Below are 26,984 nucleotides of genomic sequence, written 5' to 3' on the forward strand. Positions count from 1 at the left end.
TGTATCCCAGAAATGTTGCATTTGTGAAAAAATTGAACAGTTGACCAAAAACCTGTTAAAAAATTAATTTTTTAAAAAAAGTGGAGAGGCAAACTATCATTTCCTGCATACTCGAGTTACTCTCAATTTCATGTTTGCAATACAAATCAAAGGTAAACACATTTTTTACAAGAGTCCTGTACACTACTGGACTAAAGAGAACCTCTTAACTACATGTAATCATGAGTTCACATTGCAAACTTGCAGATCACTCCCCCAGAAGCTGTGTCTTGCATACAATGACCAGTTTGCTGCAGCATCCTTTGGGCAGCATCAGAATCCTTCGGGTGGTACTGTGTTTGCAAGGAGCCTCCTGATGACCACAGCCTCAGTCAGAGCAGGGAGGGAGGAAGTCCAGGATGGCAGCTCATGCACACACCTCCAAGGGAGCCTGGTTTTGGGCAAAGATGTTTTGGCTGACTCCATGTCCAGAGAGCACATGTGGGAGGAGATTTCCAGCTTGACTGCTGAAGTGTTGTCCCTTGTGCCGCTGTAGCAGAATCTCTTGCTTGAGGGATGTAAATATTTTCTCTTCTATTTTCTCTTATTCCCCATCAGAGGGGCTGGGGAGTTCCAGCATGAAGCCATAAAGAGATTAACTGATTGCAGTGGCTGAGGAGAAGCTGTCCTCCCACTCTGCTCTGTTTTCCTCTGCAGAGCTGCATTCAGGCATGCAAAGTGCCAGCTTCCTGCTGTCATGTTCCTGGTTTGCTTCTCTTCTGGGGGGTTACTGCCAGCAGGACAAACCAACCCAAAATGCATGCAAAAATGCATTTGTGTTCTTACCCAGGAGGGAGAGGACTGCACTTCTGATGAGGGGGAGGGCTAATTTGCAGAGCTTACACTGCTGGTGAGCTTTGCAGTATGTTCCTGGTGATTTTCCAGCTGGGCAGGGGTGGTGCCTCTGCCTGTGTGATTGATTACACAGTGGATTGGATCTGTATGGCTATGGCTGCTTGGCCTCCTTAAGCTCACAAACCCCTGACCACCCAAAGCATCTATTCACTGCTTGTCTGTATTCAAACCCCCACTTTAAACATAATAGTTAAGGTTTCCTTGTGTCTGTGGTGCAAAATGGCACTGTACTTGGTGAGAGATGCTTGTGGTTAAGGCACGGGACTAAAATCAGGAGTTCAGTATCCAGAGAACAACCCTTGTAGGGGAGAAGGTGAAGCTCAATTCCCCCATCAGGAAGGTGGGCAGGAAGGGTAAAAATGCTGTGTGAAGATGAAGTTCCCAGACACCACCTTGATGAAAACTGTAGGAAAAAATTTAAACTATTCCTAAGAAAGTATGATACAACTGGCTTTTTTTTTTTAACAGATCTTATTCTGTACTAAAGTTGTAGATGAAATGTCAAATGAAACTGAAACTACATTAATTAAAAGCTGCGTCTTAACCATGATGACATACCAGTTAGGGGAGGAAGATCCAGTAATTTTTGAGACTGTAGTGAATGCTGTAAAATCTTAGGATTAATTGACTGTAAATAACTTGCGTTTTTATTAACAAGAATCTGTCTAAGACTATCCAGTGAAATGACAATAAATTCCCTCAAACTGCATAAATCAGAAAAAAAAAATAATTTTTTTTCAGGGAGAACAGGATTCTCCATGGTGGCAGGTTTTTTCTTTTACAAAAAAAAAAAAAAAAAAAAAAGAAAAAAAAAAATAAACCCAAACAAAACCTCCAAATGTGTCGTTAGATAAATGTGTCCTTAGATGCTTTGTGATTTATAATGTTGTTTGATCAGGCGATTGCAAAACTACTCTAATCAGGATTAAGTCTTCTACCCTGGAAACTAGAGGTGATAAGATTATCTGGTAATCAAAGGTGATTTAGAAGATCAAAGGCTTTTTTGGGGAAGTAAGATCCCTAATTTTTTCCCTTCAAAATGGGTTACTTTGTTTTAACTTGTATATGACATTATTCTTTCCCTGCATGTTGATAAATACCTAGGGTGAAAATGTGGCTTTGCTGAAGCCATGGATGTTTAATTGCAGTAACACTCAATTGGCTCAGGGTTTTACCTCCCTGCTGGAAAAGTCACATTTTACACAGACTGTGATGCCTACTGAATAAATAACATGAGGAATAATGATTAATTTGTGTTAGCTTTTTAAAATCTATTGTCTAAACCATGGAAAAAAGGACTTGGCTATAGGTTCTGTCTTCACCAACCAAATTTGCCTCAGACTCACCCAGCCACAAAGTGTTTCTTTTGCTCCATGTGGATCTCTGAGCAAAGCCATGGCAGGAAAGGAGAAGCAGCTGGCTGGTGTTTCGTTAGATTGTTGAGCCCAGTCTGGGGTTTTTGATGCAATGCCATCGAACAGTTTCCTTGCAAGAGAAGATGAAGCTGTGTTCTGGAGGCTTGGCTAAGGCTGTTTCCTCCCTCTGGGTCTCTGTTCTTGCTGGTGCCTCTGTCCCGGGGGTGCTCCTGCTGTCAGTCCCTCTGCAGCCCCTGGCCCACGACGTAGAGCTCGGGGTGGGAAGCAGATCTGCTGGACTCTCTGCTCTCGGGAACCCCAGAGCTGTTCCACGGGTCACCTGCTTTTCTAGGGCTCTTCTCCAAGCTGCAGAAGGAAAGATGCTTAAGAGGCTAATGAATCATGACCTTTTAAAACAGCACTGATTAGAGCACGTTAACCCATGAAGCACAAAGGCTGCACAACACTCTGTCATTCCCCACACCCTGTCACTCCCCCTCTCCTCCTGAACATGCCCTCTTGATGTGCACCATCCAGATTTTACTCTTGTCCTGCTAAATGCACTGTACTCTTCCCTCCCAGACCTTTCCTGGGAAGAAAACACTTTGTATGTTTAACAGGGGAATGGTGTGAGGCTGGGTTTCCCTGCAGATAGGGGCAGATTTGGGTGAAAAGTCTTGTTTCAGACTGCTGAAGGAAAGAAAAGGTCTTACCTCTGATGTGCATCTGCCTAGCCTGGTTACAGTGATTTCTGAGCACACCAGTGTAGCCACATTTCTCCTCACAGAGAAAAGCAAGGCACAATTCTTCCCAAGAATATTTCTGGGACTCACGTTCTCTGAACCTCAGAGAAAGGAAAACAATTCTTATCATTTGTTGTGCCTGTGTTTGTGCAAAAGTAGAATGGAATATGGAGACTGTTTACTCAGAGTGTTTTGTTTCCTTGTGTGTGTGTGTGTTGGGACTGTTGGGTGACAGTCACGAGATTGTGGGCAGTTGTGTGCAGAGTTGAGTGCTTGGCAGATTCAGTTTAGATGTAATGCAACATAATGTAATATAATATAGAATGATATAGTATATAAAGTAATTAATTAGCCTTCTGATAAGATGGAGTCAGATGCATCATTCTCTCCCCTCGTCGGGGGCAAAAATATCCACTATACACCAGCATGACTGTGGGAGGGGAATTCTGCTCTTATAAATCTGCTACTCTCACTCTGCTGACAGAAGCACTGAGACACAGAAAGTGTAAATGATGTTCTTGAGGTTCTTCTGGCACTCCCTAGGGGTACAGGGGCTTTGTGTATCAAGATTGATCATAGCAGTGGATCCAGCCATGGGTCTCTCATGCCCTGTGCCTTCCTGCTGCAGTGTGTGAAGTGTGCTCTGTGCTGCTGCAGCCCATTCATGTGGTTTAAGCTCAACATGGGGAAATATTTCAGAGCTATCTGGGAATCATGACTGCATGTTAAGTGTACAAACTGCTAAACTGAATGAGCTTTCAACTACAGACAAGCTGTTATGTTCCTGCTGTTAACTGCTAGGACTTTAATGATTTGAACTGCTAAATGAAGAGATTTGTGATACTTGTCCAGTCATGAAACTGATCCATATTCAAATATGCCCCAGCTGCAGAAGGGCTCGTTTATTTAGACTACTTGCTTTGAGCCTGATTCAGTCAACCCAGTCCATTCTCAAGCTCTCACTGAACGGTAGGTTAAAGACAATGGCATTTTATCTTCTCTCTCTGCTCTACCACTTAGAAGAAGAGCAGTCTCGATGAAATACTATTTTGTTAAGGTGCACACACAGAAACTGTGCTACAGATTAACAGAATTTCTATGAGCAGAGCAATTGTACCTGTTATGCATTACTGAGATGCCAATAATTGCTGATTGCTGTCAAATGACCAAGCTTAGAAACCCCCCAGGTTATCTCAGCCTATCCAACCTCAGGCTGGTCAAATGGGAACCAGCTGAACTGACTTGAGAACTGAAGTTCTTGTCAGGTAAGATCCAAGATTAAAAGAAAAGCTCTAGCTCCAGCCCTAGCTAGGGCTACTAATGTTTTAAGTCCTGCTATTCCTTATAACATGGGATGGGCAGAAGGCACGCTTGGAAAAAGTGGGTTTTGCCTCCTAGGAGAGCAATGAATGTGCAGGAGACACACAAATCTGTGCACAACACTGACATTTAATGCCCATCAATGCCAGCTTGCAAAATAAGATGGAAGTTGCCTCTTTTTTTGTGTGTTTCTGCTAAAAGGGGGTGTGTGGGAGAGGCAACTCAGCTGCTTCTTTTTGCTTGTACAAGCTCTGCCAGATTATCTTTGGCAACCTACTTCTCATCAAATGGATGTGTTAATTTGGTATGGGAAAAGTGGGGGGATATATCTCTTATATCCCTGCGTTTGTGAGCATGGGAGAAACTGGATAACTCACTGGTCTTCAGAATGTTTTTCCTATGAAGGATTGATAGTATCTCAGGTTTGACTCTGTGTTCTCACCCTTCTACTAATGAAGCTGCTAATAACACAGAAAAATAAGACAGGAAAACACCACACAGACCAAAAAAAAGGCATTGTTACATTTGGAAAGAAGAGGTAAAGCAAGGGGAGGAATGAAGGAAAGCAGACTGACAGCTGTGTGGTGATGGCTTCTGAATTTGAGACCAGATGCAAACATTGCTGGAATGAGGAGGCTTAGGTTTAGATTTAGGTTTAGACATTTTGCGATTTTTCTCTGTCAGTTACAAAGCAAAGAAAGTCCTGTCTGTTTAATGAACTTGGAGGAGAAAGATGGATCAGAGTGTGGTGCTTTGTCTATTAAGGCACCTGCTAAAGAGCAGGGCTCAGCATGTGCACAGGGTGATGTGGTGCTCACAGCTGTGGCAGCCACCCCAGTCCTGAGCAGGAGGAGAGGACCTGAGTGATGTGAAGAGCTCTCAGAGCTTTTTCCCCGTGCTCATTCCTAAAATGGTCCTTCTCTGCCCATCAGCCCATTGGCTGTGATGTTCATTTTAGGCCACTCAATGCAAGGTCCATAAAAATACTCCAGGCAGCTTATTTTGGGTGTAAGAAAACACACAGTTGTGTATTGCATCTTAAATCAGTGTGTGTGGTAATTAATGGTCTAAATTTCCCTTTTGCTTATGTTGATATAAATTTGGCATAACTGAGTAGTACTACTGTTGGTGTTCATTGGGATAAATGATAAGCTGAATTTGACCTGGGATATATTTAGTTCTTCCAAAATACTTGTAGATCATAACACTAGGATATATGACTTTTTTCATGAAAGAGATGATTTTATTTATAGTGAGTTGTTTTGTATTACTCACTATACTCTGACAGACTATGATAGAAAGATAATACACCCCAGTGAGGTATAAATTAGCTAGCAATTTATAATAAAGAAATAAAATGCATCCATAAAACTGCCCCAGCTTTTGTCTTGCAAGGTTTTACATAAAAACTCTTTTGACAACATTTATTTCTGCTGGTAGGCACTGGAGTAGACAAAGCTGACTTCACACAGTACATAGAAATAACAAAAAGCACAGAAACACTGCACAGGAATTTTAGGAAATATTCAAATGTCAGACTACAATGCAATATTAGAACTCGGAATGCAAAATGGTTTGCATTTCCCAGTGTTTTTTACATGTTTTGTTCAGCACATTCCTCTACTGTCAGCATGGGATACTCAGTCCTTATTCTGTCTCTGGGGTGGGAGTGCCTGGAAATCTGTCCTCAGTGCCCGTGACTGTCCCTGTGCTCGCAGTGCCCTGAGTGCTTGTGCACCCACAAGTGCAATTTCATCCTACTGGGGTTCATCTGGCAATCCCTCTCCCTCCTCAAGGGAATGAGTCATGGGACTGCAGCTCTTCTGGGACAAGAGCAAAAATACCGCTCATGTGTGGAAAGGTTACCAGAGAAGCTTAAAGCTTAATTGACTTACACATCCTAAGATGTTAAGAAACTAGAATAACAACACTGTACTTCCAGGCTGTTACACATCTTGGAGTATTCCCAAATACCCACTTCTATTTTGGTTTTATGATTTTTTTTTTCCTTAGGTGATAGACAAAATTTAAAGCTAAGCCCAGTTTTTTATTAACAGGCCACCACTTTTTGCAAACATGCAACTGGCATATGTTGATACTTAGATTTCTTTTTCAGAGCAATGATCTCCAGTAGCCACGGGATGCTTTTGAAAACTGGGCTTGGGTTGTTGCTAGCAGACTTGACATCAGCACCTAGGTCTGAAAGTATGCACAAGAAGCTCAAAATTCCAGCCTATAATTTTGTCCACACAGATCCTTGCCTATATATTATCTGTCTCTCATTCTTGCCAGCTGAATTGAAACATTCTCCTACAGCTTTCAGATGAACAGTTTATACTGGATTGGAGGATGATGATAGAACAACACTCCTCCTCTTGGCTCATGCCAATCTTCTCATAAATATGTATGCTTATAATCTGAGGGCCACTTCAGAGCTTTCTAGGAATCGAATGCAGAGGCCCTTAGCCCCCACACAAATAAGGGGAGTTCTGTGCCATGAAACCAACACTGAATTTTCCCTGGGGTGCCTGTCACAGCTTATGTGTAAGGGTAAGGCTTGAGCAAGCCATGGAAAGCTAACTCTTCTCTTCATTCTGGTAGTCCACTGAAATCTGAGGCAAGAAAATAGAACAGATTATTTCAATTGGAAGGGACTGACAGCAATCATACAGTGCTATCTTTGCCCAGCCATCTTTTCTGCACATGAACAGGACACCCTTCCGGGAAACATCTTAACTATTTTAAATTCCCATCGGAAATTTAGGAAGCCATCAAGGTGCTATAGGTCTGCTCTTCTGGCATCAAGTTCCTTACCTTGCTTGGTGAAGTGCAGGCTCACTGCCAGCTGTCAGAGGAGCTGGGAGGTGAGGCTGGGCCCCTGGGCGGCGGTCGGAGAAGCTTCTCCTCACGAACGGCTGAGGGTGGCTGGTGCTCAGGGACAGCCTCCTGGTGCGGTCACCGGGCTGCTGGAGCAGCAGGCTGCTCCTCTGGGGGTGTGCTGCAGCTTCAGGCTGGCTGCCCACCTCAGCAGGGCACTTGCTGGGTGCCACTGGAGGTCTGGCTTCGAATAAGGAAGAGGTGGCTGGGCAAAATATGGAACGGACATTGCTGCCCCTCTTGGAGGAGGAGAGCTGGTGCTCGTCCCCAGCATCCAGCCCAGCCCTGGGCCCCTTGTAGGAGCGAGATGGGGAGGCTGGTGGGGAGGGGGTGCTGAGGAATGGAGTGGGGGAGCCTGCCAGCCGCTGTGCTGTGGGTGAGCTCTGCCTGTGCCCCACAGGAGGGCTGAGTGGTTTTCTCTGTGCTGGTGGAGAGGGCAGCTTCTTCTGCAGAGGGGGGCTGGGCACCCTGGGGCTGGAGGGGGGACTGGGTTTCCTCTGCATGCTGGGTGAGCTCGGCTGAGTGCTGCTGAAAGCCTGCAGAGAGTGTCTGTGATGCGCTGGGGGGCTGAAAAGCCTTTTCTCAGTCGGGGAAGAAGGAGCAGTTCTCGCAGGGGAGACCCTCCTGGTGAACAGCGAGCCCTTGTCGCCGCTCCGGAGCGGGTCAGGAGAGCTGTGCTTCTGGCGCAGCCCCAAGGCGCAGGTGGGTTGGGCTCCTTGCTCTCTGAGCTGCTGCTGAGTGGGGTTGAAACCCCACTGGGGTTCTGAAGAGGAATAATTTTATGGGTTTGCTTGTATAAATCCGCAGCCTCTTTCCTCTGGGTTTCCAAAATCTCCTCCTGGCTGGGGATGCGCACGTTGGTAGGGTTCAGCTCCAGGGAGTACCTGTGTGGTTTCTCTTCCCCTGACCTGGTGCTCCTTAGACCTTTATTAGTCACCCCACTGGGGCCACTGATAGTTTTGCTTGGCAGTAAGTCGATGGACTGAAGGGAAGCTTTCATTTTTGGGGAAACTTGTGATCTCTTAGCAGCATGCAATTCTGGTTTGGTGGTCTTTTTGGCATCTTCCGAAGAGCTTCCTTCTATTCTTGCAGTTTCTTCCGGCTCAGATAAATTTTCAGAAGTGTCCATTAACATTTCAGGTGGTGGTGGTGGCAGGTTCTCAGTGTCTTCATCAGTCTCTTCCTTTGTGTCCTTCTTGCTTAATTCTGCAGGTGGTGCAGGAAGAAAGGCATTTGGAAAGCTAGAAGAAACATCACTGGTGTTTGTGTCTTCTACTGGTGAAATACGATGCTTAAGATTTAAAGGTGCCAGGCCTCTCTGAAAGGGAGCAGTGGGTGGGATGACTGGAAGTCCAAATTTTCTGATGCACTTTATTGGTCCTAAGGATTTTAGAGGTTTGGCTTTTGCAAGATCATCAGTAGGACTGAAGGTTTCAATCAGTTTTTTGACAGACTGCCGGGGGGTACAGCTGCTGGCACTCAACGTTTGTGCTCCAGGAGGCTCATTTTCTTCGCCTCCTGATGTCTCCTGGGTAGGCACAGTAGCTATTACAGGCTTCCTGACTCTCTTTTCATTCAGCAGGACAGGATTTTGATCAGATTTGAACAAAGGGACTTTATCCTGGTTAGGCAGGATGCTGAAATTTTTTGAGAGGCCTGCCTTCAGCTTGCGGGAGGATCTAGATGTAACTTGATCATCCTGCAAATAAGGTGCTGCTCTTGACTTCCACGACTCCAGGTTGTTAGCTCTATCCTTTCCATACAACATTTCCAGCCTTTTGCTGAGCTCTTTTTGAGTCCTCTGAAGCTCTAGGAGAGTCGGGTCCTCTGCCTGGCTTCTGAGGGACTCCTCTGACCTGGACCGTCGCTGTTTCCCAAACCTTCTCTGTCTGCCTGTTGCTGTACTGGGCCTCTTTGCTAGGACTGCTCTTCCACTCTCATCCTCTATCCACTCCTTACGCCTGGATTTAGCTGGGACGAACTTGATTTTTTCACTGATGGCATCTTTCATCTTCAAAATGATTTCTTCTGTATCTGCATTCTCTGTCCTTTTGATGGACTGCCTTTGAATGTTATCAGTGAGCGCAGGTGAAGACAGGGACCGCGACAGAGCATCCTTCCCCATTTCTGATAAACTTGTGGTGTCATCATCCTCCCCCAGTGTGCTCTCTTCTTCATCATCATCGTCATCATCCTCATCCTCATCCGAAGGAAAATCTGTTGATTCACAGGTTTTGAAACGTTCACCCTCCTGAGTAGAATCAGACTGCAAGGAGTTGTGGGAACGGCTTTTGCTCAAGCTTGCATAGTGGGGCATGGTAGAAGTGCCTTCTATTACGCCACCCTGACAAGAAGTCACTTCCCTGCTTTGCACAGATGAATGAAACACATCTTTAGAATGCCTTCCAAGAGCACAGCCATGGGATGCAGCTGTGCCCATGCTCACACGCTCCGCGGTCCCGGCATGCTTTCGGGATGGATGTCCGTGTGCACAGGAGTCACCTGGCTGTGCTCCATGCTGGCTGAGGGCACTGAACTCTTTGAGGGATTCACTGTCCACACCAATGCCACTGTCCTCAGAACAGAGAGTCCTGTCATCACCGTGGGACTGAGAGGATCCCACAGTTGAGGCTTCGAGCAGCTTTACTGTCCGTAGCAGGTGCTCATCAAAGCTCTGCTTTGCTTTCAGTTTGCCTTCCAAGTTGCTTGCAGCAGACTGCAGGAAGCTGCATGTCTCCTGCAGGGCGTTGGACGTGAGGGAGGCCAGCATCCCACTCACCAGCTGCATTTTGTTCACCGTGTACTGCAGTAGCTGTTGCAGAAGATCAGGGTGCTCCTTCAAATCGTCCTTTTCCGCTGGCCATGCCAGATTCCCACCTACATCCTTGAGAAGATTTTCCCCATCGTTGGCAATTTCTTCCAAGAGCTGGTTGATTTCATCAAAGCGAAGCACGAGGAAGCTGATCATCTGCTGCAGGAAGAGCTGAGTTTGGGTGGCCTGGTTGGCCATGTGCAGAATAGTTTCATACTTGGACAGGTTGGGGTGTAAGTAGGCGTACGCACTCTGGTGAGCCTTGACGAGCAGCTCTGGGAAGTCCACCTTCTTCTCTGCCTCACATGGGGCCACAATGGACTTTTCTTTACTTTTGTTGGGTTGACCTTGCTTTGCCAGCTTATGGGTTTTTTTCTTCTTTCCTTTCTTTGGGATTTGCTTTGCGTTGCTTTCATTCCTGTCATCCCAGATGAAAGCCGATGCTTCTGATTCGCAGGAGGTTTGCTTTCTGATCTCTATGGACTCAGTGATGTGCTTTTGAGACTCAATCAGCTCAGACATAACGACTTCAGCATCTGTGGCTGTCCTCTCAGTTTTCTTGTCTTCCCTGGAAATCTGGGAATCTGAATGAGCCTTGGAAGATAAGTGCACATTATCATTTTTGTCCAGCTCTGACAGTCTATCCTCCTCCTCTTCTTCCAGGTAGTCCTTCCTCTGAATCCCATACTCATCAATAGTGTAGCAAGATGAACCTTTAACCAGCAGAGGGATTCCTTTATCTCTTGAATCAATTGGCAAAACACTTTTGGTTTTATTCAAAGCCTTAAGACCAATTCTTGCAGCAGTGCTATCAGTCTCACTGCGAGAAGGTGTGCAGCCCATCTTTTCTTTGTCCTTATTTTTGGTCAAAAATCCAGAACACAAAAAAAAAATCAAACTCACTGTGTCATCCTGAGCTGCAGACCAGCCTGTGCCTCAGGAGTTTTCCATCACGATCCCAGTTTTGTCGTCAGTTTCCTTTGCTGCTCACCTTAAATTCCCACGTTCTTATTGCATAGGGTCTGCTCTTGAAGTTGTGCCCTGTTCCATTGTAGGTTCCCACTTGGGTTTTCTTCTTTGATTCAAAAAAAGGAGTGTGAGAGCTCGGCTGGATTTAGGGCTAATGGATTAAGAGCACTTGCGTACCTCACTTCTGCCCTAACAGATGTCCTCTGCAAATAAGATTTTAAGCTCATTAGGGTAAGCAGGCTCTAGCCAGTCAGCACCAGTGTTGTATTTATAAAGGCAGATTTTTTTTTCTTTCTGTGTATTGGGGGGCAGAAGGACTTGGTACCTGTCCCTGCTTTTTTCCCTTGTTGCAAAAACATAACATGCAATTGAATGCCGAGATCCAAAGGCTGTATTTTGAAGCCTTTTTGAAGGCAAACTATCTGAGCACGGCATGTCAGCACCATTAGATGCTCCTTAACTAAGAGAAGGATGACCTTGACCACAGATGTACCCACTGGAGAGTAAAGACAGGAAATCAAATGGGTCAGAAATGCCTGTTAAGACTTCTGCATTGAGAGTCTTCAAAATTTCCCCCTACTTGCAAGTGACAAGCTGTTTACTTTTTCCTTCTAAGATTTCCAAACAAGATTTTGCATTTTTTTCCCTCTTTTCAGATGATCATTCTTGAATTTTTTTTTCTTTCTAGATAGTTTCCCAACCTCAAAATCCTAACTGCACAACAACGGTATTTGAATTAAGTAATTCACTAAAATAAGTTTTGCATATCTTGTTAAGACAGCATCTGAATCTAGTGGATTCAAACTGTTTCTTTTCAAATTAAAATTAAAAATCAAATGAAAATTCATTTTTCTCTTTGTCTGAATGTCTTGGGATAAAATTTGAACTCCCAAGAGTGACTTGCTTACCTTTATTTCTTTTTCATTTGCCAGGGCTTAGTTCTCTTAAATGCAGGGCTTTATGGGCTAGGACTCTAAGAAAGAAAAAAACTAAGAAAATTTAAAAATATATAATATAAAAAATTCCCTTCCCTTCCCTTTTCTTTTTCTTTCTGAAAAAGGGAAGGGAAGGGAAGGGAAGGGAAGGGAAGGGAAGGGAAGGGAAGGAAGGGAAGGAAGGGAAGGGAAGGGAAGGGAAGGGAAGGGAAGGGAAGGGAAGGGAAGGGAAATAAAAACCTATTGTTTGAATCACTTCTATGGTCAGGATGCTATAATACTACTCTGAAAGAGAAACTAGGGAAGGCAAAGTAGGAAATGGATGAGGCAGAAGATTCTTGTCTTTTGCAAGTATTTATTTGTGAAGGGTGGCATGTGGAAGCAACTGCCCCCAACCTTCCTCTTCACTACTCAGACTGGCCGAAATGGATTTGTTTTTTAATTTCCAGACACAGCTTTTGTCCTGAGGTGGCCCTTCCTCGGTGTTGCAGGGGTTACAGACAACAGTGGCCAACTCAAACACTGACTAGAAGTCTACAGTTTCTCTCTAGCAATTTCCACCTGCATGGTCATGCGTGTCTTGCCCAATTCCCAAAAATCTTTATGCGCTGCCCAGCCTATGAAACATTCTCAGACTTTAAGTAGCTGCTTACATGATTGATTCCTCAGGGCTGGACTGCAGTCTGAGAGGGAAGCTGTTATTCTCTGTAGCCCTATTGTTCAAATCTTTTTATCTTTTCAGCAGAGGCAGCAAAATTACCTTGCTTTACAGGGAAGAAGGCACTACGGGGATTCCCAGGAAGATTTTTAAAACTCTCTGTGCTTTCTCCAAAGTAATTTTTCAGGAATACACACATTGCACTAAATGTACATGATGACATGGCCATTTCCCACAAGGCTTTTCTGGGAAGCATCAAGTAACAACCTCCTGACTCAGCTTCTGGCCAGTCATTCAGCTCAGGCTCTGGCTGCTTCTGTGTCTCACCACAATGTGCATTCTACAGAACCCTTCCAACACTTTCTGTATTCCCTTTTAGGCATGTATCTAACGTGTTCAAAGTGGGGAAGTGGAGAAGATTTAGGCAGCTGCTTCATCCTGGTGATGCTAATGGTCAGGATGCTGTAGCCCTCCAGAGTCAGCCTAGGAAAGCTCAGGAGAACAAGCAAATAGCCTTTTAGCCCCTCTGCTGCCTCCAGCGTGACTTGAGAGCATCTCTGTGTAACTGCTTAATATGTGTGCTATGAAATCTCTGGTGTCTGTTTTTCACAAAGCAGCTCCAACAGCTCCATTGCTCACACTGGGAATTTTGACAATTAACTCTTTGTGAGTTGGTGGTAGTATTCAGGAAGTTCTTTTCCTTCCCCTTGCCTTTGATCAGTGATGTTACTTCTGTTTCAATTTTTGTTCTACTTATTTTCACACCATGCATTAACATCTTACAGGAAATAAATGTATATTTAAAAACTGCAAAATCCTGGTTTATGATTATGAATTATGCAGTCATTTATTATTTTAAATATTAATAGTAAACCAATACACATTTAATTATTTATTTATTACTAAATCAAGATCCAAGCTCATAGAAAATGTGTTTTAACAAGGAATCTGTTTCATCCTGGCTTTCCTTACTATCTGCATGTATATGCAATATTACTATTTAATGTTGCACCAGATTTATGTGAGATTTATGTAGCTTCTGTGAGATCTTTGATGTGCCTGTTTCCAAACACTTCTGTAGCTGCATTTTTCTTATCAATACTCTTATTACCAAGTAGGCAGATATTTCTTTATACTTCTGAGGCAGTTCAGAAAAATCCCAGTGCTTTACCTCACAAAAAATTATAAGGAAAATACTTTATCTCATGGTCAAACAACAAAAGAGAGGCTAAAATAGGTAATGCACATAAATGATTATGCCAAGTCTTAGAAATCTAAGGTTTGTATTTGTGGAAAAGAGCTCACTGAGGAATTATGGAGAACTTGAGTGATAACAACAGTTTTAAAGAGCTATTTTACTCTCAAAGAAAACCTCTTTTTCTTCTTTTGTGTGAGCAAATTGAATATAAACAGGGAGCTGTTCATATTGTTGGCCTAGATAGCACTAAGTAAATAAGAAATAGTCTCTTTTTATTTCAGCATCTCCTGCAGAGCTGACACTAGTTTGGGATCTAGAGCATGTTCTCTCCTTTCTGTAATCACTTGCAGAGATACATAGGAAGCTTCCTTTTGTTTCCCCTGTGGAAACCTGTTGGCAATGGTAAAGAATAGGAGCATCATGGTTTGAAGGAAATGTAGTTGCAAATAACTGAATAGAACCAGTGAGGTTATACAGAGCTTTTACTAGTGGTGATGATGCAAGTGAAAGACAAAATTCATCTTGATTCTGGGCTAGTGATAAACTTCTCAGAATTGGCTTTTTTTTTTTTTAATTCTAGCTTCTAAGTAAAGTGGTGCACTCTGATTGCATGATGCTATAAATGTGACCCCAATGCTTTCAAAAACCTGTTTTGCAAAAACATCTAGATTTTTTAAACAGCAGAAGAACAATTATAAAAAAATCTTGAAAACAGCTAGGAAACTGGCTTCCCTCTCCAGCAAAAATACTTTATAAAGGAATTAATGAAGCAAGAAATGCAAGCAGAAAACTAAAGAGAGTAATTTTGGGGGTTTACCTGACAGGGCTGTTGCTATACTGGGGGGCAATAAATAAATTTACACAGATTTACAATTTTATTTACAATTTATTTACAATAAATTTAGACAGATGGCTAAACTTCTAAAACCACATTTAAACCAGAGTTTAAAATCAAGCAGAAGGAATATCTTTCTCTGGATGTGGCCATAACTATGACTTGGTTGAGCATGCTACAGAACACAGGAAGGATGAAAAATAAGTAAGTTTCTGAAATTTTCTTGTGAAGTTTGTCACAAAACTTAGAGTAGCTTCTTATTAGAGGATGTAGAAGTTCTTGTCCACTACAGTGATGTGTGAGGTAAATCACAGGTGACCCCCAAAGAGAAGAATTGTATGACTAGTGTCAGCAGTAGTTTTGTGAGATATATTTACATTATTCTGTTATTTTTGGAAAGTGTGTTCTGGTCAGTTAGTCAGAGTTTCTCTTTGCTAGGCATTCCATCAATATTTTAGGTGCTTGCTATCTGCCCCAACCAATGCATTCACTGCTGGTTTCAGCGGGTAAGACAGTGACAGCCAAAAGATGAGAATTAGGACAAAGAACTCTGTGAAACAGCATGAAGGCTTAAACATAGATCCCCAGAGTTATGCAAATCTAGAAAATTAAAAGGAGAGGGATCCACTGGCCTTGGCAACTTTTACATTAGTTCTCATGAGTGAAAGCAGGTTTGTGGTTGTGGAGCAATTTCAAGGCAAGTGAGTTCCTTTCAGGTGAGGGACTGGCAATTTAACTGCTGGCAAGGGCTGCAGCACTTCCTAATGGAAGCTGGTAGTATTGATTTTGGATCTAGAAGTGAGGTCCTGGAATTTGTGTTCCTGAAAAATATCCCAAGATGCTACAGAAAAGAGTGCAGCTATTTAGCCTTATCCAGTTTCCAGTAGATTTCCCTACCTAGAGAATCTGAGGCTTTCCCTGAAAACTGAGGTAGGCACAGGATTCCTCCTGGCTTTCTCTCAGAGTGTCTCTAACCACAGTGTGTGTGCACACTCACAGTCAGAACCTCCCTGCTGCCCTAAGTCTTGCTCCAGAGTGGCTCTGCTGAAGCTGCAATGCCTTCCTAAGCCATTTTAATGATTGCTTCCCCCGATACATCAATCTGTGCAGATGAACTGGTGTCACCTTCACGTATTTTGAAAAATTTCTTTGCCCAGGATTCTTTTCCTGGGAAGCTGAGAAGCCTCGGGGAAAAGGAAAACAATAATTATCTGATTTGCTTCTCCTGTGTTTTGCTGCCTTGGAATGTGGTTGGAGATTGTTTATCCAATAGGTGAATTGTTTTTACTTATTGACTTATTGGCCAATTGGGGCCAAGCTGTGTCGGACTCTGAAGAGAGAGTCACAAGTTTTTCATTATTATCTTTTAGCCTTCTGTCTGTATCCTTTCTCTACTCTTTACTATAGTTTAGTATAGCATTTTTAATATAATATAAAATAATATAATAATAAATTACCCTTCTAAGAACATGGAGTCAGATTCATCATTTCCTCCCAATGACGGGGGACCCCGAGAATACCACAGATTGCTTAGCAGTGCTCTATTTCTGCCCCAAGAAGAGACAAGAAATGAAATAATGTTTCAGTTGAAACAGGCTTGCTGCTCACAAGCATTGTTTCCTTCCCTGTCTTCCTCCCGAGGTGGTCAGAGCTGGTGCAGCCCATTGTTTTGAGCTCCCCAGGTGTGCAGCAGCCTTGCTGCCCATGGCAGCGCCAAATGAGTCAGACAGGATAGGCTGAACAGGCTTTTTGTTTTCATTCATATCCTGCCTTGTAGAAATGGCTGGAAAAGACAATGTGCTAAGGCACAGAAGGTGGTTTAAATATATATTCTTTTAAAATTTCCATTGCAGGGCCCAGAGGTGGAAGTCCAGACAGGCAGGGGTTTTGTCAGGCAATGACATTCAGCCTCCTCTGCAGCTGCAGCACTCAGGACTCACTTTGAGCTGAGATGTTTGGGGTTCTGCCATTGCTGGCCTGATCAGAAGGATCTTCTAGAACCTGCAACACTTTGTTAGGTCCTTGCTGGGAAAAATGTGTATGATATGACTGGCTTTTCACAAATATTAAAATGAATATTATATGTGTTATGTTAGAAAGTTATGCTGTATTAATTTTTTTAAGTTGTGTTAAATATAGTTTTAGGTTATAACATAATGTTAAAATAGGAACTATATATTTGAGATATTTTTTAAGAAAGGAATGAGGTACTTGTATCAGATAGCAGCTCCAAGACACCTAAATCTTTCAGAGAAAGAGAATTTATTGCTCTCTTACCAGAAGAAACGAACTTCTTCCCACCTTGCTCAGTCCTGAAGATACCTCAGGATTAAGAGGAAGGAGTTGACACTGACCAGACAGAATCCTTTGAATGGAATTTATGCATCATGTATGAGGTGTATGAATATGCAACAGGCTATTGCTTTTAAGGGTTAATCCTCTGTTAATGTGGGTCCTTTTTCGAGCTTATTTTGCCCAGAAAGAGGTACCTAGACAGTCTGTAACTCTTTGTTTCTATTGTCTCATATTGTCCTAATCTCAATTGTTCAAATTTTTATTACTCTAATTATATTACTATTTTTATTACTATTTTATTACTATTAAACTTTTAAAATTTCAAAAACAAGTGATTGGCGTTTTTCACACTTGCTTTCATTTTCTAGCACGAAAAATAATCACACACAGTTTTGTCCTCATATTCAACACCACCTTTGAATTCACACCCCATTTTCCGTGGTTTATGGCAGATGGCAACTACATCCTGTGTCTCAGCTTTCATTCTGCTGCATCAAACAAGCTGTGCTCTGGTAACAAACTCCTCAGACTGTTCTTTTCCTTGGCCGTGCTGACAAACCCTCTCTGGGCAGGCTGGATTAGCTGCTGCTCGCTGAAGAAGGGTGCTCACAGCAATGTGTGACTCCTCAAGGAGATGGCCAGACCTGCTGGACATCACATCACGGACACTTCACTTCCCTGCCACAACTCTCCAGCTGCACATCCCAAGATAAGTGTTTGATTTTTGTGCCACTGCTTCATATTGGTAATGGTGCCCCTTGTGCAGCTGCCTGGCATTGTTTGTTTCCTCAGTTACTTCCATGCAATGATCCCATATCCCAATCTTGTATCAGTTCATTCCTTTCTAACAGCAATTCTTTATTTTTTGCTTTTTTTTATCTCATCGGTTTGCTGGGGTTTTTTTTACCCCCAAAAAACATTAAAGGAAAACATGAAACACAGATTAGATCCCAGGATAACATCCCAGGATGTCATCAATAGACTCCCTCAGTTCAGCACTTTGCACTTAACACTACTTCACGCCGTTTCTCCCTGTGCTTGTGCTTTACCTTTGTTGAAGTTCTCCTAAATTCCAGGAGAATTCTCCAGGAATTAGTCTTCTCCAGGACTGATAATTTCCATCCCAGGCTCTTCACTGAACTCTGTTATTCAGCATCAGCAATAAAACATTTCCTGTGCCCTGAACACCAAGCATCTCAAAAAAGACAAACATTGACTGCCAGTACAAAGCTCACATCTGATCTTGCTTACATGCTTGTCTTTATAAAAAGAATTGGAACCTCAATAGCCTTCAGGTGAAAGTAGCAGGCCTGCATTTTCCTGAACATGTTTTCTTTGCCTTTTCCAAGGTATGGAATGTTCTAGAAGTGGAAGAATTTCCTAGCTTTTTCATAGCCATCTGCTATCACGTTAACTCTCACAACTGCAATCCAATGCTCTCCTTCCTTCTGTTTTGGAGTCTCTGGGAGCTGAGAGAATTTGCAACTCTTGACCTTACCAGCCTTTCACTTGAGGAAATTCCACTTGCCACTTCTATTATTTGTCCTGCCCCCACCCCTTTTAATATCATCACTGGAAAAGCAACACCAAAAACCTGATTGTAAACATAGCAGGACTTGGCTGAGGTTTTATCCACTTCGAATTCACTTCATGCAGCCTGGGCTCAAGTACGATGCTGGGTTGACCACCGTAGGATTTTCCCGGAGAGTGCCAATCTTTGCATTTAGATCCTCATTAGATTTTACATCACGGGACGAGTACCCTTTAAAAATCCTCCTTGGGGGTTCCTCCACCTGGCTACTGAGACAGCCGGGACGCCTGAGACGAGTGCTGAAACATGCCAGTGGTGCCGCCGTGTCAGCCCGGTTCCTTCGCCGGCCCCATCCCCGCACACATCCCCGCATCCATTCCCGCATCCATCTCCACATTCCTCCCCCCACCCATCCCCGCATCCATTCCCGCATCCATCTCCACATTCCTCCCCCCACCCATCCCCGCATCCATTCCCGCATCCATCTCCACATCCCTCCCCGCGCCCATCTCCGCATCCATTCCCGCCGCGCGTTCCCGCCGCGCGTTCCCGCTCCCGCCGCGCTTCCCGCGCGCGTTCCCGCCCGCGTTCCCGCCGCGCGTTCCCGCCGCGCTTCCGCGCGCTTCCCGCCCGCCCGCCGCGTCCCGCCGCGCGTTCCCGCGCCCGCCCGGCCGCCGCGCGGGGGGGCGTGGTCTACGGGGCGAGGCGGGGCGCGCTGGCCGCCCATTGGCTGGAGGGGTAGGAAGGGGCGTGGTTTTCCGCGGTGGGCGGGGCCTGTGCCTCGCTGGGCTCCCTGGGCTGCGGGCGGGCCCGGGCGGCGTGTTGCGCTCTGCCGGGAGCAGGTAGGGCTGGGGTGGGGCTGGAGCTTCCCGGTGCCTTCCCGCTGCTTTCCCGGTGCTTTCCGAGCGCTCTCCCGGCGCTTCCCATCCTCGCTCGGCGCGTCGCGGGGGCGGGGTGGCGGCGCAGGGACCGCCGCAGCGGGCGGGCCGCGGCCGGCCTGGCTCCCCCCGCCTGGCTGCGGCGCAGGGGCCGGGGCGGGCGCGGCCCGGGCGGTGTCACCGCGTGTCCCCGCGGAGACCGGAGACCCCCGGCTCCGGGGGTGCGCTCTGGTACCGCCCCGGGATAGCGGGGAGTGCTGGGGAGGTGGCTCGGGCGGCTGTGGGCGGGCAGGGGTGGCCTGGAGGGTGCGGGAGCCGAGCTCCCCGGCACTCCCGGCTTCACAAAGCGCCGGTCCGGGGGAGGTCCCAGGGTGCGCGTCTGGAGCATCTCTCCTGTGAGGAGACACTGCGGGAGCTGGGCCCGTGCCGTGCGGAGAGGAGACGGACGGGATCTCGTTAGTGCATATAAATATCTCGAAGGCAGTGCCAAGGGGATGGTGCCAGGCTCTGTTCAGTGGTGCCCAGCGGACGAGGAGCAGTGTCTGTAAACTGAAACACAAGAAGTTCCACCTCAGCATGAGGAGGAATTTCTTCACACTGAGGGTGGCAGAGCCCTGGCACAGCTGCCCATGGGGGCTGTGGAGTCTCCCTCCATGGAGACACTCAGAGCCCACCTGGACACGCTCCTGTGTCACCTGCTCCAGGTGACCCTGCCCTGGCAGAGGGGTTGGAATGGGTGATTTCCTGAGATCCCTTCCAACCCTGACAATTCTGTGAATCTGTGAAAACACTGTTCAAAAGGGCCCCGCACACCACCCAAATCTTGGGTTTACCTGCCTGTGTACAGCATGTCTGCCACCTGTGCTGTAGATGTTCTGAGGTGGGCAGGTGGTCCGTGTGCAAGAAACTTGTTCTCTGAACTTAATTTTTCTTGAGCGCATGTAAGTACATGATAAGGTGTCCATTTTACATAGCTGTTGTCAAAAATAGCATCACATTTGTGACAGGTTCAGCTATCAAAGCCTAGAACAACTGTATGTTATAGCTTGAAGTGCTTTAGCATTTGCAAGGTCTTACAGCACTTGCAGGAAAGCTTTGTGCTTTAACACAAATTACAAACTACAGTACATGGAAAAGTTGGATCCTCTATTATGGAACTTTTTTATATATATCTGCAGAGCTACCATGCCTTCCTCTGTAATGTGTGGATATCAAGAAACCTGTTGTTGCTGTTCAGTTTTGCCAACAAAAATGTGTGTGCGTCTGATGACTCTTTGAAGATTTTTTCCCTGATATTTCTGTTTTTTCACTTTCAGGTATAATTCAGTTGGAAGAACGTATGGCTGGCAAATAGTAAGTATGATACTCTGCTGTGCTAAACTGTGCTCACTGGTAGTTTGGCAATGCTGTGAATAGAAAAAAAATCCCTCTTTTCTTTCATGTAATTTCTCTAATAGTTTCTGCTCTAAACTCTTTTACTAATACAGGAAAGTCACTGCTCTTTTGGAAGGCCTCCCATTCCACTGCACCAGGACTTTCCAGCTGAATCTTGGTGGGAAGTACGTTTTGGGTATTGTTTTGGTTTTGGTCACAACAGAACTCATTATGAGGATGGTGTGGGGATGCCTTTTCACTGCCTTTGAATTAGTTTTCAGCCTTTTCCTTTGCCTTTCCAGCTGTGTGTGTGGTGTTAGCTGGCTGGGAAGCTCTCACAGCTGAGCTGGCAGCCCCTGGAGGTGGCTGTGGGTGCAGAAAGTGTCACCTTGACATTGTGTGTCAGTGCTGGGTGGTGACACATGCCACATTCTAGAGCCAGATGAAACCCTGCAGTGTGAGGGTGTGCGCACTTCCACTGGAGGTGCTGGCATGTAAAAATTCATTCTTTCTGGAGCTGGGTCAGCATCTGCATTGTAGCCCTTGGGACTTGGTGCTGCCTACCTGGCAGCATGGGTTGTTTGCCTGCCTGCTTTGCTTTGGCAGAACACAGATGGTGTTCTTGTCCCTGGCCCAGCAGAATAAAAGATGCCCTGGCTACTTGCACAGTTAGTGTTCTGTCTGGTCTGCTTTCCTGTGTGCCATAAACACTCTTTCTTGTATTCATTTTGAAATGTCTCTGTTGGTTTCAAGTTCCAACAACTTGTGTTGTCCTACTTCACAAAATCTCACCTTTTCCTGTTACCATCTGCTCAATCAGGTCTGGCTACTTTTCACTGTGCTCCTTTTGTTCCCTCAGTGTAGGGCTGTGCAAAAAGCTTTTAATTTCTTTTGTGTCTTTTTCCAGCTTAAGAGGCTCAGCTAATATGTCTTTTATACTCATGCATATTACTTGTTCCTTTGTGCATTTCATGAGAGCTCTGAGGTGCTGCCTCAGAGAAACTTGGGGATTCATATGTCTTACATATGTAAGACATATGTCTTTGTTTTGTTTTGCCACAGCCTCTGAAGAAATAGTAGATTGTAGCAGATTTATTTTGCTGTTGCCCTTCAAAAGCAATTTAATTAGGTATTTGCAGCTTAAGGGACTTTATCGTCCTTCACACAAGAAAGCTGTCATCTTTATGATGGCTATTAAGCCATTGAAATGTAAACTCTTAACTTTTCCTGACTGTAAGAAAATATTACTTGAAATAATTAGAGATATTTTTGGCCTTGTTGAATAAAAGAACACATAAGCCAGTGCAATTTGATAATGCTGTGGGAAAAAATAGTCCTGTCCTTCCAGTGGCCTCCTCCTTGATCTTCATGCCAGAACATGAATTTGTACAGCTGTATAAGACTAGGGAAATAAACTAGTTGGGAGGAAAATGAGCATTTTTCATGTGCACCTTTATTCCCAACTTGAGCACAAGGTGAACTGTGAATGATGGGCAAGAAGAGAAGGTTTTAATTTATTTACTTCAAGATTAGCATCTGCTAATGCTAAAATGCTTTTTATATAAGCATATAGATTGTGAGGTCCCAAGCAGTGTGACCCATTTATTTGAGGAAATATCAGACTAAATCTGCTCATATAGCTTGTTGTGTGTTAGATACAAAAACCAAAATAAATCTTCTTTTAGGTTTTCATATTTACTTGGGTATAAATTAAATGTAATAAAAAGAAACATTCCTTCAAGCTCCACAGCTTCTTTCTGTCCAGCAGGCTGGCTGAACAAATTCCTGAGAAAAGAGCACTGTATACAATCTCCACAATAAAAATGTAGGTTGTTTAGTAGAAATGTTGCTTTTACCCTGAGTGTTTAATAATGATCATTCAAGATGCAGAATTTAAATTTTTCAGCTATGAGATGTAGCCTCTGATGGTGCAATCATGTCTGTTTCTATTAAGAATAATGATATTTTTGTTATTTGTTAATGAATTTGCCTAATGAACTGTCTTGCAAGTGGTAGCCAGCTTTCCTCTGATCTCAGCCTGTGAACCACAACTAGGATGTAACTTGGGCTGGTTGTTAGATTTTGTCACTATATCACTACAATGTTTTAGTCTTGATTCTCTCTCCTAGATTGCTGGAAGGCCTGGGAAGGTGACTGGAAGCAGCAGAAGAGGGGGAAGGTTCCAAGGCTGTGGTAAGTGTGCTATTTTAAACCAGCCAGGAGCAGAGCTGGGAAGGAGCTGATACGGAGCCGTGAGTCCAGGAGTGAATCACTCGGTGATGGATTGTCTGCAGCTGTGTGTGGGAAGATGAAAGAGCTGAGAGTTTAAAAAGTGGAGGCAGCAGTAGCTGGCAGCACGTTCTTGCTCATGGTGAAGGGAGGGAATGTGCATGCACAGTGTGAGGGCAGGTACTTGATGCTTCACGTTTTCATAGAGCTGTGAAACACACTAATCCATTTATCCTTGATGTGTATTGGCTAATAGAGCATTAATAAATTCTTTACTGCTCAGATGGGAAATTGGGGAGAAATATGATGTTTTCCATTAGTTAAGTGCAAGTTTAGTGGTGGAAGTCAAAAGTAGAAGTTGGCTAAACTGGGCACCATACTCTGTGAGCCTTGTTCATATATCAGTTTGTAAGAACGTCATGGCAGTAATAGTTTGCAAATTTGGGATTTTAGTCTCATTGCACGTTATATCTTACTATGATAGAGCCAATCCAAAGTATTACCAGTGAGGTTATTTATTGATTTTTATTTTCCCTCCTAAAGTGGCTTTCTAGAAGATGACCATAGAGGATCTCCCAGAACCTTCCTTTGAAGGAGATTCCCTCATTGAAAGAGAGCGATTCTTATTCCCAAGCTCTGAAACATCTGTTACTTTTTCTGTTGCTGCAGCACCAATGCCTTCAGACTGTGGTATGTACTTTAAACAGAAAATGAATTTGTGATCAGCAGAGAATAAATCTGAATAATAAATTTTAAGAAAAGCTGTCAACTCTTAATTATTTCTGTCCAGGAAAAGTTTTCTTCTTATTAAATGGATTCTCTGTTAAATGAAATTAAAGATGAAGACCCATGCTTTTTCCATTTTTCTAATTGCATACACTATAAATTATATCTTTTCTTTGTACAGTTCTGTGCATATGTGGTCACGTTTGTACCTCTTTCACATCTCAGTGTAGAACTGGATATTGGAAGTTAATCTACACTACATTTGAAACCTCTAGAGTAACACTTTTTCTTGTGCTTTAGTATGTAAATGATGTAGTAGAAGAGGATATTTCTGTTGGAAGTGGACTTTTTGTGGTGGGTAAGGACTGTAAAGCGAGTGGTAGAAAATTATACCAAGTATCAGTGATCAGCTGTCAGAATAATGATTGTCTTCAGTAACTGTCTTCACATGTATAAATGATAATAAAAATTCTGACAGTATATAATGTGTTAAAATGTCACTGTAGGTAAGGAGCTTCACTGATAGCTGCAATTATAATGCCTTTGAATGTTGCAGAAGATATTAATAGCATCTGTATACTTCAAAAATCACTCCTTCCACCTCTGTGTTTCCCATGCATTGATTAGAGCAATCAGCTGTATTCAGGAAGAATAAATAAATGTAATGTTCTGTCTTTGACAGGCTCAGCATTCTCAAGACCTGATTTATAAGCTAGCTCAGGTTGGGAATGTAAGTGTTCCATATGAAATGTTCCAGTACATGAACGTGAGTCTTTACATGGTTTAGCCCTGTTCTGATCACTTCTCTGCTCTAAGTACTGCCATGATTTATTCCATCCCACTTTCTTGTCCCTTAGATAAAGTTTCCATTTGCCTTCTTTAAACACTGTTTTGTTGTGGTATCTTCTAATAACCCTATGATTTCACTGCTATGTGTTCTGCCTGGTTTCTGCCTAGTCATTAAATTAAAATAAAATCCTTTTATAGGAGATTGCTGTCACCTGTGTAACAGTGACATTGCTGAATCTGGGTAAAGGAGGTTAAACCACGGCAGAGAGAGATTCTCAGTCTTTACATTCAGTGCATTTATTTTTCCTTAATGCAGCTGGCCACTGTCATCAATACTTGGGAAGATAGAGGGGGGAAAGTAATATTTTGAGGTATCTAGATGCCATTGCCATCCTTTCATAGGATTCATTGCTTTAACAGATTTTCTGTAACATTGCTTTCTTTGCAAAGACTACAGCTGATCACCTGTTAAGCACTTCGGGTGGTTGTTATTAATCCTTGATACAGTCTCAGATTTTTACCCTACCATGCTGATTGTAAGAGTTGATTTCTGATAGATAATTTAGATCAGGTTTCTGGTTAGAAATCTTCCTGGTAGAGTAAGAACTGTGAATATCTTGCAGGATCATTAATCTTGTTGCCTAGTTGTCTGTTTACTTCATAGTTTCAGCTGTAGATCAGCTGTGGTTTATGTGGAAGGTAAGTATTAGTGGATAAATCAGTAGATGTGTCTTGATGCATTGGATGTAGGGAAGGAGCACACTTTGTGTAGTGCTGGGAGATAAAGGGTTTGGGGTTTTTTTTATATGCTAGGTGCAAATAAAAATTAATGGTAAATATCAGTGAAAGTTGTCCTCCTTTTCCATTCTCATTGGGTCAAGGTGATGGAGTTTGAGGAACTCTAAATAGCCAGGAAGCGAACTCAGTATGTGCTCTTATCTGTAAATCCAATCTAGAAGTCAGGTATGCTGTTTTTGGGGAAAGGTTGGGATGATTCACCCAGGAGTGGTTCATGCCACGTCACACACCCAGATGGGTGATGGTGTGTGTTGCTTAACCTGTCTGTCCTGTCTGAGAGCCGTGAATCTGTGATGGATGTGAGCTGGTTGTACATTTATCCAAAACCTCTTTAAAAGGCAACTCCCTGATGGCTGCAGCAGGGGGTAAAAGTTCAGTGTTTGTCATGGTTCATTTGCTGATGGTAGTAGACTCTCCTTTCAGTCCCTCTCCTCATAGCCATTGCTATCCAGATTATTTCATGTAATTTTCCAGAGCTGGAAGAAATTCCACAGATTAAAAATAAAGAATGTTTATATAGAAGCATGTACACACACCTGTGAGTAATCTAACATATACTTTTGTAATAAGGTGTTTTATGCACTCTGGAGTTTGGGTTGCCTGATAAGAACATGAGGCTTAAAATCTTTAAAAGTATTTTTTTTCCCCCTGGTCTTGGTTTGGTGTCTTAATTTTTGAAGGTGTTTGTTTCCTGCAGCTGCCACCAGCTGGGATTGATGCATTAATGAAATACTGAAAATAGCAGAGGTCACAGAATGCCTTCGTGATTAGACTGTGTTTATATTTTAGTATGTTCCATGGAAATTGTGATGGAAGAAGAAGAAGATGTTTTCTCTCTGCTGTTCTTTGCCTCTGAGTTTGAAAAACTAGATGCATGTTAAATATCAAGATCTTATATAAAGACTCTTTTCTTTTTTAACAGAGTTTTCCTTCTTCGATCCCAATGATGCAGCATGCCAAGAAATACTCTTTGACCCCAAAACATCAGTTTCTGAATTGTTTGCTATCTTAAGGCAGTGGGTTCCACAGGTCCAGCAGAATATTGATATTATTGGGAATGAGGTGAGATACAAATCAAGATCCTTGAGTGCTCTCAATGTTAAACACTGTGTTGACAGTGAATAAAACCAATTCATTCAGAAGCAGAATTAATCATAAATGCAGATTTTGCCTTTTAAGAAGTAGTGACTGATCATGCCTTGTATTCCACATGTTGTCAGGTTTTATTTGGAAAACGAAAGATGATGGATAAAATTCAGTATGTTTGCATAGATGGTATAAACAATGTTTCTCTCAAGGCAATTGTGTTGAGACCCTTCACCTTGGTGTTTCAGTTTCCTACTTAGCAGTAGTACCAAACCCAAACCCAAAAAATACATGAAATTACTGTTAAAGCCCGACCTTAAGGGTAATATTTCCAAGGCACAAAATGTGTTTCTAGTATTTCTATCCTACTTTCTTATTTTTCTTCTGGATTACAGGTTTTTCTGGGGAAGTGTAGTGACGATGAACCCTACCATATTATACCTGGGGGCTTCTTTTTGTTGGGGTTGCATGGGAGTGGGCTGGGTAATTGTTGAGAGATCAAAGAACAAGGGGAGAGGTTCATAAATCATTTTCTCACGCAGTTAATTGCTTAACTTTTTAGCATGTGAAGTATATGTTAGAAGGAGCAATATAAAGATTCTTTTAATCTGTTAATAATGAAGGTTAATTATAATGCTATTTATTACATTTGTATATGTTGCTCAGTTCTGCAGTTAAGAGG

The 26,984-nt window shown here is 43.5% G+C and overlaps 2 protein-coding genes across 2 annotated transcripts in view; one reads left to right on the forward strand and one right to left on the reverse strand.

Moving 5' to 3' along the window:
- Window positions 1-2,485: 2,485 nt before the first annotated feature.
- PCARE (photoreceptor cilium actin regulator) lies at window positions 2,486-10,844 on the reverse strand. Its single transcript, XM_030946454.1, is given in 3 exon segments — window positions 2,486-2,615; window positions 7,127-7,872; window positions 7,875-10,844. Coding segments are annotated over 3 exon segments (3,846 nt in total).
- An 8,341-nt stretch (window positions 10,845-19,185) lies between these two features.
- The window catches only part of CLIP4 (CAP-Gly domain containing linker protein family member 4), a 31,531-nt gene continuing 23,732 nt past the window's right edge, over window positions 19,186-26,984 (forward strand). The window contains exons 1-5 of the mRNA XM_030946056.1: window positions 19,186-19,264; window positions 20,617-20,653; window positions 22,804-22,867; window positions 23,447-23,593; window positions 26,139-26,278. Of these exons, the coding sequence (XP_030801916.1) occupies window positions 23,461-23,593; window positions 26,139-26,278 (273 nt within the window). The 5' untranslated portion in view covers window positions 19,186-19,264; window positions 20,617-20,653; window positions 22,804-22,867; window positions 23,447-23,460. The remainder of the gene's footprint in view (window positions 19,265-20,616; window positions 20,654-22,803; window positions 22,868-23,446; window positions 23,594-26,138; window positions 26,279-26,984) is intronic.

This window comes from Camarhynchus parvulus, chromosome 3 (assembly GCF_901933205.1).
Source record: "Camarhynchus parvulus chromosome 3, STF_HiC, whole genome shotgun sequence".
NCBI lineage: Eukaryota > Metazoa > Chordata > Aves > Passeriformes > Thraupidae > Camarhynchus > Camarhynchus parvulus.